At 40.7% G+C, this 12,057-nt stretch overlaps 1 protein-coding gene across 1 annotated transcript in view; it reads right to left on the bottom strand.

Moving 5' to 3' along the window:
- The window catches only part of COL25A1 (collagen type XXV alpha 1 chain), a 517,707-nt gene extending 505,865 nt beyond the window's left edge, over nucleotides 1–11,842 (bottom strand). The window contains exons 1-2 of the mRNA XM_062199755.1: nucleotides 11,294–11,842; nucleotides 10,243–10,312 (exon numbers count right to left, since the gene is read on the bottom strand). Coding sequence (XP_062055739.1) covers nucleotides 10,243–10,312; nucleotides 11,294–11,590 — 367 coding nt within the window. The 5' untranslated portion in view covers nucleotides 11,591–11,842. The remainder of the gene's footprint in view (nucleotides 1–10,242; nucleotides 10,313–11,293) is intronic.
- Nucleotides 11,843–12,057: the final 215 nt, after the last annotated feature.

Below are 12,057 nucleotides of genomic sequence, written 5' to 3'. Positions count from 1 at the left end.
TACTGACAGACAACTCTAATTTGGGGGCAAGTTGTTCTTCAAATAGTACCTTGTGAACAAGTATTAGCTATCAGTCAAAAAATCAAGTGCTTTAAATAAATATGGATAAATTTAAAAGGCAATAGACTGCTGTAATTTGGTGACAAAGCCACATATGGGAGCTGGCATTGTGGCATAGCAGATAAAAAGCTGCCACCTGTGATGCTGGCATCCCACATGGGCACTAGTTTGAGACCTAGCCACTCCAGCTCCCTAGTAAAGTGCCTGGGAAAGCAGCAGAAGATGCCCTAAGTTCTTGGGCCCCTGTACCCATGTGGGAAACCCTGAAGAAGCTCCCAACTCCTGGCCTCCACCTGTCCCAGCCCTTGCCATTGCAGCCATCTAGGGAAAGAACCAGCAGATGGAAGATCTCTCTCTTCTTCTTTCTCCTTCTCCCTCTAATTTTGCCTTTCAAATAAGTAATTCTTTAAAAAAAAAAAAAGCCTCATATGAAGATCTGGAATCAAAAAACAATAGTTTAACTAGAAGGCTTAAAAAAAGAAAAAGTGGTTTGGGGCTAGCAATGTGGTGCAGCACATAAAGATGCAACTTATGACTCCAGCATCCCATATTGGAGTACCTGTTCAAGTTCCAGTTGCTCTGCTTCCAATCTAACTCCCCAATAATGTGCCTGGGAAGGCTTCAGCTGGCAGAAGTACTTGGGACCCTGCTACTGATGTGGGAAACCAGGAAAGAGTCCTGGCAGCTCCTGTCTTCAGTCTAGCCCAGCCATGCCTGTTGCAGCCATTTGGGGAGTGAGCCAGCACTGGAAGATCTCCATCACTCTGCCTTTCAAATAGAGAAAAAAAAATCTCAAAAAAAAAAAAAGTGCCTTTAAGAAAAAGGATGAACGAAGTGTCAATTTCCTCATGAACACTACCATGCTCAGCTACATGATGCAAGTCCCAGCTTTCCAGCACTACCATTGTGACCACATGTCCTTTTTGCCGAAATCTACAACCTTTTAGTGCAGGAGTAGGGATCCTTTCTCCTGGCAAGGGCCATTTGGATATTTATAACATCACTCACAAGTCATACAAAAGTGTCAACTTAAAAATCAGCCTGCTAGAGATGTATTGAATTTTGAATGCTCCCTGTGGTTGCCTTGGCAGAGCCAGAATAAATGATTCTGCAGGCCTTATACTGCCCACAAGCCAGAAATTCCCCACCCCTGCTTTAGAGAGATAATAAACTAATAGTCATTTCTGGACTCTGTCACTGATTTCTAGCAATATTTCTAGTGCAGAAGTTTGAAGATAAGGTCTGTGTTAACAAGTGGAAGGTTCCTCTAGACATAGCAACTTGGATGACAGTGGGAACTGGACTCATAGGAATTTTCTCACAGTGTCCCATAGAATCCTAAGGCCAGTGGAGAGGACTTACAGGCCACCATGGCATAAAGGAATGGACAGCAGAAAGTAAGAGCTGTAGGATTTTGGCTTCTGTCCTCCTAGGTCAACAAGTGTAGCAACCTAACATTGTGTCCAATTTCATCTACCGGGGTTTCTCATAAGATTTCACTTGTCCAAAGATTCAACTTCTAAGAAAAATGTAAAACCCCTTACCTGCTTGATCTACAGGATGTGTCTGAGCTTCTCTATGCATGCTGACTCACAAGGTCCTCAATGGAAATATTTAAAATACATGCAGCTCAGGGCAGCAGTGCATGTAAAGAGAGGAACCACAGGAAAAGTCCTCAACAAAGCCAAGGCTTCAGACCTTCATCATCATCATCATCACTGATCATCAACTTTTATAGAGAACCTTCCATAGAGAGGTCTACAATGAGCCCCAAATATACACAAATACAAACCAGAGTCAAGCCAAAGAGCTCCAAACTGTGACTGGTAGACTCAACCCACTCCCTTGGCTAGTAGAATACAATTATATCTTGGGACTTCTTACCACTTAGCAGGTATCAGGATCTGCCCATGAAAGTCATGCGTTCTTTGACCCTCTTAACCCACTTGACCCCCAATCACATAGATAACTATTTTCAGAAAGATAGTTATTTAAGAATCTTGTTTCCATTCCAACTTTCCCTTCTCTGATCTTGTGCTATATAATTTAGAAAGTTCACTTAGGAGTCCCAGAACTTGCAAGCATTTTTGGCATGACTCTAAAGTTAAAGGTTAGTTTTTATGTATTGTTTGTAAAAATCACTTTTATCTTATGGTCACATATTATATATCTAAAAAATTCCAGTAAGATTCTAGAGCCCATGAGGCCACAAATTGAGAGTTTTGGAATTACTGGAAGGACAAACAATTCACCTTTGACAACTCCCAGAGCTGACCTAAGATGCAGGAATGCCAGGTAAGGAACTTGTCCACTTTCATGACACGTTTAATCATAGCAAATTAAGGCTAGAAAGGGAGCCACAATACAGTTGTAATGGAGAATTTCTCTGGCTCCCTATTGTTCAGAATTACATCATTGTAAAAACTCTAAAATACCAGACTTTTTAAGCATGGTAGTACAGGAGATATAATTCTGAGAGACTAAGAAATACAGGTGACATTTTCCTCCCCTCTTTTACTCTTCTAATATGTGAACTCTTTGGTTATAAAAAGAGGAAACAATAGGCCCTTCTTCCACCTTACCTGACTGCTTTTAGTTAACTATATCATTACTTTCGATATACCTAAATGTACAAACAAGAGCTGGCTACAACTCACACAATTGACTCAGCCACTTATTCTAAATGTGAAAATTGTGTTTAAAAAATGTGTCAGCCACATTTAAAATCCAAAAATGAAAATGTTGCACACATAATCCAGGAGACCAATACTTCTAAAATCAATATGCAAATAAACAGACACCATTTTTGCCTTCTTGGCAAATAAGATCTACCCCCACTAAACATGCCTTTATGGCAAAAAAGAAAAATTTAGCAATAGGACTACGAAAAGCAGTAAGAGATGAAACAAAGAAAGCAATTTAACTATCATATTATGTACCAGCTGAAGGTGAAAGGGAGACTCCAGATGAAATGATATCAAAAGCATGTTAGCAATTTGAAGTGATTCTATATACTCAGAAATTATAAAAGGGAAGCACCCAATCCTAAACTTGTAAATTCAATTACATTTAGTTCATTTATTCTGGCTTTTGGAATTCTATCCAAAATTCAGATCTGTAAATTTATCTACTAAATAACAAATGTCTTCAAGTAGTTTGAATGTAAAACTTACTAGATTCTTTTAAATATCTTAAAGCTGATAGGACACTCTAGTTTTCAAATATGTGGAAGAAATTTGCTTCTACCATTAATCTCTTCAATTGCAAACACAGGTCAAGAGATAGAAGTCAACTAGGGATTCAGCTGGGAAGGAGCTGGAAGAATAGTGGAAGTCCTGCCGTTCAGTTCAGTTCTTCCTCTTTGTGGGCACAAAGTAGAGGCACCTGCCATCTCATGGTATTTTCTCAGGGAACCTTAGCATTTAGATGACTCACAAAATGGTCACTGAAGAAAACAGAGATGATGCTAAATAATACTCAATTTTAATTTGTGATTTCCACTTTAGTATTTTACTCTTCTGTATTACTTTCTTTTTTATTTTAATTATCTATTTGAAAGGCAGAGGAAAAGAGAAATACAGAGTCAAAGAGATAACTCCCACCCACTGGTTCAACCCCAAATGCCTGCAACAGATCTTGCATCAGCTGGTTCATCCTCCAATTAGATGCAATACCCAGAATTAGGTCTAGGCAAAGCAAGGAACCTGGAACTCAATCCAGGTCTCCTATATAGGGGCAGAGACCCGAGTAGTTGAACCATCATCTGTTGCTTTGCAGGATGGACAGTAGCAGGAAGTTGTACTGGAAGCAGAGGAGCCAGTACCCAAACCTGGTCACTGGGATATGAGATGTAGGTATCTCAAGTGCCACCCTAAATGCTGCACCAAATGCTTGCCCAAGACACTGGCTTTTTAAAGCCTTGTAGTTGATTTTGCACAATTACATAACAATTGGAAGCAGAGTAGTTTATTAGGACTCTCAGAGGCTACTTGTACCTACACATTCTTCAAATGAGCTAGAAGGAATCTAATGCCGTGCAGAATTTATAGCCTTCTCTTAAATAATTTCCAGCTCATGGAAGAATAGAACTACTAGGCGGAGAGAGAGAAACGTATCTTAAGAATTAGTTTCTTAATTACTTACAGATAAGAAAAGCTAAGAAATAAGTACCTGGTTTCAAGAGGCAATTTGTCCTTCAGGGAACAGGGCATTTTGCCAGCCATCACTATTGGATCACCGAAGAGTTACATCCCAATGTCTTTACTCATTGAGACCTACACAATTTAATATGAATGCTTGGAGGTACTGGGATGTTACACTGTAGCATATGGCTTACAAGAGAAGAACACCTGCTATTCTCATTTAAGTAACATTTACAATATTTAATTTGCCTTATTTCTGCAAACTGATTATTCTTTACCTCATATAAGTGAAAATCTATACATTATTATCCTTTTACTTGATATACTTTTTTCCATTCATTGTGCAATTTGTTAGGGGAAAAAATGCAGGGTAAATAAAAATCATGTTAGGAAATGCAGGTATTCTATGATAAATTTACATCAGTGAGATAATTTAAAGGTTCTTCTTAAGTGATGGGACATAATGGACAATCTTAGAGCTATCATTAACAATGATTTCCAAAAACCGAGAAGATGCCATAAAGTCAGTACTCAGGGGCTCTATCACTCACATTTATGAATGGGAGGTACTTTTGTTTGCCCACATTTACTTGTATTTTACATACAATCATTTGCATAGACTTGGAGGGCATACAAGGATATCCCAAGTTCTCTAGTGTATCTTTTGTTGTCTCTAACTAAACTGTCCAGAAGACACAGCTATGTCAATTTGACAGTTATCATGCAATGTGCAGGTCTGGCAGTTCTGTTCCATACCGCAGACATTCAACACAAATCTATTTTCAGGAGAAAAGTAGAATGCATCCTTCTCATCACTTCTGTCTCAACAATCTTCTCCATAGCAAAAGTTTTTTTTTCTGTGTGTGTGTGTGCTTGTTTTAGTTGCAGTATCATTATAAGTAGAACAAGATTCACTGTACCTTTATCCACCCATAAATTCTTGGAAAGCCAAAAGCCAAGTGAGGCTATGCAAGTCAACATTTTATTAGTTACTAGAGCTTTTATTTCTCATCAGAAGCCAGATTTCCCACCACTATGAATTTCAAAAGAGAAGTATACATTTCTTTTTCCTCCCAATGGAAAAAAAAATCTGTAGTATTTACAAAATAAAAATGCTAACTGGTCATGTGCTTCAAATTATATTATGCTTTTTCTGAGCTGTACTTGTCACACCTGTAAATTCATGTCACTTCAAAATAACCATAATCCTCTTTGATATGCAACTCCATGAGGGCATATATTGAGTTGACCTTGAACATCAGCACTTTCCTTATTTTCTAGTGCAGTATTTGGTATATTATGGCAGGTTCTTCAGCTATACAGAACTGACAGATGTGCTTCACAGACCATTACTGTACATCATTCCTATTCTGGAGATATGAAAATAGTCTCAAAAAGTTGTTCTTGGAAATAATCCGCCCAAGATTATACAGCATATTAATGACAAAGCCAGGATCAGAACTTTGGATTCTTTAGTCCCCATTCCCATTCTCTATTACACAACAGAGGGTCTTACATCTAATTCCCTGGACAGCAACGTGACTGATAAATACCGTACAGACCTTTGTGGTCTAAACTCCATTTGGTAGGCTGCCTGGCTCCCACTGTTCTTTATCAGTTGGAACATGTGAACTCTTCCAGAAATATGCCTGGGTTATACATACTTTATGCAGGACTCAAAAAACAGAACCCAAAACAGAATTCTACAGCCATAGCAAAGAGTCGTTCTCTCACATCAGAGTCAAATTTTACATCAGCCAAGCCACCAATGCCAATGGAATTTCTATGGCTCAGCTACTGCTAAATCAAATATTCTGCTAAACAGAGCTTCAATTTGTATGCATCTTCAAAAATTATGTGGGAGTTTCCTAAAAGCAAATACATTTAAAAATAGAGCTTCTCCTGGGCACATGAAAGAAGAAAATGGGAATATTTTGGGGGTGACACAGAAGATCTACAACTGTGTTGTGGGGATAGTTGTCCAACTAAAAATTTACTTAAAATGGATAAATATTATAAATTATACTTCAATAAAGCTGTTAAAACCTAGGTCTGACAATGAGGTAGATACATAATCTCTTGTAAACATCTCCTATGAAAAACTGTAAAGACATTCTTTACTATCCCCATGCTACTTCAGTTGCTATATTTAAAAGGTCAAAATTCTTCCATGTCATTTTGGCAAAAAATAATGTAGGAACTAACAGAAATACCTGTAAAGAACCCAATTTCACTGAGATAGCAGTAAGAGAGATACTGACATGTATGATTATCTGCATAAATGAACTACAGATGTACTAGTTTAATTAACATTAGTGTTTTAGTCCAAAACCTGCCATTAATAAGCCACTGGGTTTTGAACAAGTTTTATAACATCTCAAGTTTCATTGTTCCCATTTATATCATGTGTCTCTGTGAACTAGATTAGAATTAAATGGTACACAGTACCAGAATACCAATTGTTATCTAATGAACAGCTAGTAATATGTTAGATTGTCCTAGTATTATCACCTTATAAGCAAAGTATTATTGGCCATTTTTTTGCAAATGAAGAAACTGGAAAATAGAGAATCTCACTAGTTTGGCCAGGATCAGTTATTTAGTAGCAGATCAGAATTCCAATCCAAGATTACCAGCTCTCAAACATACCTTTATTGCTTTGTTTTTTTAAGGATTTGCTTATTTGAAAGTCAGAGTTACAGAAAGCTTTTTCATCTGCTGGTTCACTCTCCAGATGGCCACATGGTCAGGGCTTGACCAGGTCAAAGCCAAGAGCCAGGAGCTTCTTCCAGGTTTCCTAAGTAGACAGCAGGCACCCAACATTTGGGCCATCTTCTGCTGCTTTCCCAGGCCATTAGCAGAGAGCCAGATCAGAAGTGGGGCAGCAGGGGCCGGCACTGTGGCATAGTGGATAAAGCCACCACCTGAAGTGCCGGCATCCCATATGGGCACCAGTTCAAGTCCCGGCTTCTCCACTTCTGATCCAGCTCTCTACTATGGCCTGGGAAAGCAGTGGAAGATGGCCCAAGTCCTTGGGTCCCTGCACTCAGGTAGGAGACCCGGAAGAAGCTCCTGGCTCCAGATCGACCCAGCTCTGGTCATTGCAACCAATTGGGGAGTGAACCAGCTGATGGAAGATCTTGGTATCTCTCGTTCTCTCTCACTCTCAATCTCTCTCTCTCACTCTTTCAAATAAAAAAATCTTTAAAAAAAAAAAAAGTGGAGCAGCAGGGACATGAACTGGTGCCCATATGGAATGCCAGCGTCATGGGTGGATGCTTTACCTGCTATGCCTCAGCGCTGGCCCTTCACTCTTATTCTCATTAAACTTTGGGCTTTTGAGTTTGTCAGATATGGGCATGAATCCTTGCCTTTAGTATGTTAAGTTAATCACTTCCTTCAAGTACCAGTTTCCTCATTTGTGAAATGACATTACCAATACTTTACTCTCTTAGCAGTTGGGAAAATTATAGTGTTTCCTGTAAACAGAAGACATCCAGTAAGGTGTCTTTCTCATCCCCCTGCTGCAGAGCTACCTTCCTGTGTATTTTTTTTTTATTATTTATAAAATCTATGATTCCCTTACAGGCTACCTGCATAAACCTCACTGGAGTTGAATTCTATCAAAAGCAATTATAACAAACATAAACACACAGTACTATTTCTTCAGAATTGGTCTCTGGCTTTGTGATGCAGACTGTCAACAAGAGTGTCAACTTCAAGGGGTGGGCATCTGTCCACAGGAACTGAGCTGAGGTCACAGACTTGTCTCACTCTGCCCTACAAACAGATGTCTGGGCGACGACTCAGTTGCTGCAAACCAAGGTTACAGTAAACCTAGGGGGAAGTGCCCAATCTCCTTCCTAATCCTCTTGGCCAGCCATTCATTCTCTAAGACAATACCTTACTGACCATAACTTAAAATAACTAGTTTCCCCCAGAATACTATTTTCACCATAATGCCTTTATTTGCATGATTCAGATTATTCCACAGGCCAAAGGAAGTGTTTATGCAATAGAGGTTTGTCAGCAACAAATTGGTTTGATTCTGTGTCACGGAATGCACACCTTCCGAAGGTTACCTCACAACTTGCCAAGTAAACCCTGATGCAATGTGGGGCTCTAGTGGTAGCAAGAAAGTAAAGCAGCTGCTAGTGAGAGCAACACAAAAAGCCAAGAAAGTCACCCTTCATTATTATGTTGACTTGTTGATGTGAAAACTAGTTCAAAATAATCTTCCATGATAAAGTAAATTCTAAATGTAACAGCTTTCTTCCAGATCACAAGCTAGTCTTCAATAACTAGCCTAACTAAACATTATCCAGCAGTTACATCTTTTTCAGAAAATTGAAGTCAGTGTTAGGGGTCTCACTATTCTACTTTATACCAAGTTCACTAAGGATTATAACAATTATAAACACTAGCTACTTTTCATACAGCTAGTAAAGCTACCATACACACACACACACACACACACAATGCTGGACTCTAATTGGTGTGATCAGTGAAGTCCTCTACCAACTGTCCTGGGAATTTAAATAATCCCCACAGGCTGATGAGGCTGTTGTGAGTTAATTCCTGCACTAGAAAAGTGCCTTCCTTGAATATCTGACTTCTGAGGTCTTTTCCAACTTAAAACAACTAAGAATGAATCCTACAATGTCAAGTGTTAACTCTTTGTTTTCCTGTTACTTGGTGCATGTCTTCTGATCAAAAGTCTTACTTAAAAATTACAGCTCCATTATGATTAACAACATAGTAGAATATACACAGTAAAAATTTTATGATGTACAAGCTGGAGTTGGCACTTAAAATTTAACATGGTGTTTGGTTGGGCTATTCAAAACAAGTTATTAAGGAGAAAGAAAACAATCTCAGACCATGAAAAAACTACAGGAACTAGCCTTTCCATACACACCCATGCATGGCTGAAAGACAGGAATACATTCTGAGAATTACACTGTTAAGCATTGTTCTACCAACATCAGAGTGTACTTACACAAACTAGGATGACTGGTCGTTGTCACTAGGCAATGTACCCTTATGGGTCCACCATGGTATATGTGGTCCAGCATTCACTGAAACATCACTATATAATTCATGGCATTTTAAATGTCTATCATGTTCCTAACATTAAAAGGAACACTTTACATGTGTGATAAAAGAAACTGAATTGTCCATAAATAGACTAACAGCATTTACCTAAAATAAACATCTCAAGACATCTCATAGGAGTGTTAGTTAATGCCTTGTCTCTGTTGACTCCACTAGATTTTCCCAATGGCTGTATTCCAAGAGTTTTTAAATGTTAGTTTGACAGATGACCACCAAACTTCAAAGGTCTAGGAAGGAAGATTTCTTGGGTATTATTGATTGATAGGTCTCTGTCCTTCTCACATGCTGTCATTAATACAGTTCCCTGAAGCTACACAGAAAAATGGTAAACACACAAGAATCTTTTCAGAGAAGTCACTGTGAATGAAATGGTTTGTAGTGAGAAGCTCCAGATAAAGAATTAATTTGCTTTTAGTCCTTAGCTTTAGTTATAGGATAGAGAACTTTTCTGTAGACTAAAAAAATGTGGACACGAGAAGTAGAAGGGGATTCCCAATACAATCACATGCCACTGGGCACATAAAAGAAACCTGCATTTAGTGCAACATTAGCCACCAAAGCATTTAAATCCAACAGTTCCACAGCCCGCTTTACCAAAGACATTTTAAAAAGTTCATACAACTCAAAGAATATTTTTCAATTTGTGAATCTAAGAACTTTTGTCTGTATACATCATTTTGCCTGTATTTTTCCTTCGTGATTATCTGCGTCCTTTGCTATCCCACAACAGACTTCAGCATGCTTCTTAAAATAACATTTGAGGTTCTTTTTGCCATCCTTGGCCTGAGACATGCTGATTTTATTAAAGCAAGTTGGGTCTGCAGTCTTTCTTTGCTATTATTACAGGTAGACTTGGCAGACTCGAGACCTTTGTTTTCAAATGCTTTGCTCTGGAGACAACCTTGTGAAATAAGTTCCATTTTACCTGCTGGGCAGTTGCATTCTGAAGGTGCTTCTCTTGCGATTCTTATTTTAGCCATATGTTCATAGGAGTTCTGTAGGAAGAGAAGTATTCACAATCATCAGTGGCATTGTAGAGAATTAGGTACTCTCTGGCTGTATGCCTGATTGATCAGCATTTCACAGCCTGCATAACATTACCACGTACTTGGACTTTAGTCAAAAGGTAATAGTACCCAAGCCCCCAAAAAAGAAAATGGTCATTGACATGGTATCAGGATTGCTGGATTTGTACAACATTTTTCTCCACTCTTCAACTGCTACCACCCTTCTCCCTTGGCTCAAGCATACACACTCAATGCATAAACCCAGCACTCATATGCTGCAGTTCCAGGTAAGCTGTAGCTTATCAGGAACAGCCAGTATTTTATATATGAATGTCAAAGGCATTATGGTGTTGTGTGGCAACCACTGCCACACAGCCTCTCTGTTGGAAAAGTTTTAGAAAACCTGCAAACTCTAAAGCCATCATTAAACACAACATAGGTTCCTTTCAACTCCCAACTGAAACAACTGTGAATTCCTAAGTACGCCAAGCTCTGTACCCATTACCAAAAATAAAGCTATTTTTAAAAATAAAGTTTAAACTCTTAATATGAGAAGGTTCAATTGTAAAATAGTTATTTTAATCAGACTCATCTCACTTTTAAGAGTAATGACCTTTTTTGTGTATTACTAACACCTATAACCCCAACCTTCTTACCACACATGAAGGTTATCACATATGTTATCTAGACAAGGAACAGGCTCCATACAGTTAGCAACGATTCTCATTAGGCTACAAAACTAGAACCTCGCCCTTTTGGATCTCCATGCATGTTTAGCCAACATTGAGGAAGAGTGAGTGAAGATGACAGAGACAGAGCGGCCTTACCCAGGGACCCAGGGACATGCACACACACACACAAGCCACAACAAGCGCAGATGGGCGCCTAACACCGCACACACAGCCAAGCACACAGAATGCCCCCTTTGCAAGATGTTACCCACGCCCAGAACACCCCAGCCTCTCACACCTGAGCCAGAAGGCGCTCCACTTTCTCCTGCACCATGGCCTTGAGCTGATCCTCGGTATCAGACAGCAGAGGAATGGAAGGGGCCCCTTTCGCCGATTCCAGAGCGGCTATCCGCGCCTGGAGGTCGTTGGTTTTCACCCCCAGGTACAGACAAGACAGGATGGCCACCACTGACAGGAGGGCTGCCAGGGCCGCGCACTGGGGTCCAGCCGCAGCGCAGCGCTGCCCTGCGGGGCTCGCGTCCGCCGGTCCGGCCTCCCGGCCTCCTCCTTTCCCCGTGTGCTTCTTCACCAGCATCGTGGTGGGGTCGGCTGCCTCAGCTTCACCTTCCACCCTCGACCACCTCCAATAATGTAAAAAGAAATAAACGGGGCGAGTCCTCCGAAGTTCAGTCCCGGTGGCTGCACAACTAGTTGGCGCGGGAGCGGGGCGCGGAGAGGGACCTCGGCGTGGCTCAGCGAGCGGACCAGCGGGCGAGGACCATCCTCCGCCGGCCTCCCTCCTCCCAGAACGGCGTGAAGAGCACCTCCGTCGGGGGACCGGGTGGCGACCGCGTCCAAACCGAAAGGAAGTCCACCGGACACCTCCTCCGAGGTCCCCGGGAGCGGCCGCGCGGGGTCCGAGGGACAGCGGACGAGGGGCTGCCGCCCGCCCCGCCGCCGAGCGCGGACCTGTTGCGTTCCCACTACTTGGCCTTATTTCCACCTATTTGGTGTCTTTCCGCACGCCGCCTTGCTTCCCACCTGGACTGGGCTGGAGGCTGG

Source organism: Lepus europaeus, chromosome 8, assembly GCF_033115175.1.
Source record: "Lepus europaeus isolate LE1 chromosome 8, mLepTim1.pri, whole genome shotgun sequence".
NCBI classification, from domain to species: domain Eukaryota; kingdom Metazoa; phylum Chordata; class Mammalia; order Lagomorpha; family Leporidae; genus Lepus; species Lepus europaeus.
Note: the sequence above shows the minus strand (reverse complement) of the source record. Positions and strands in the feature narration are given on the sequence as shown.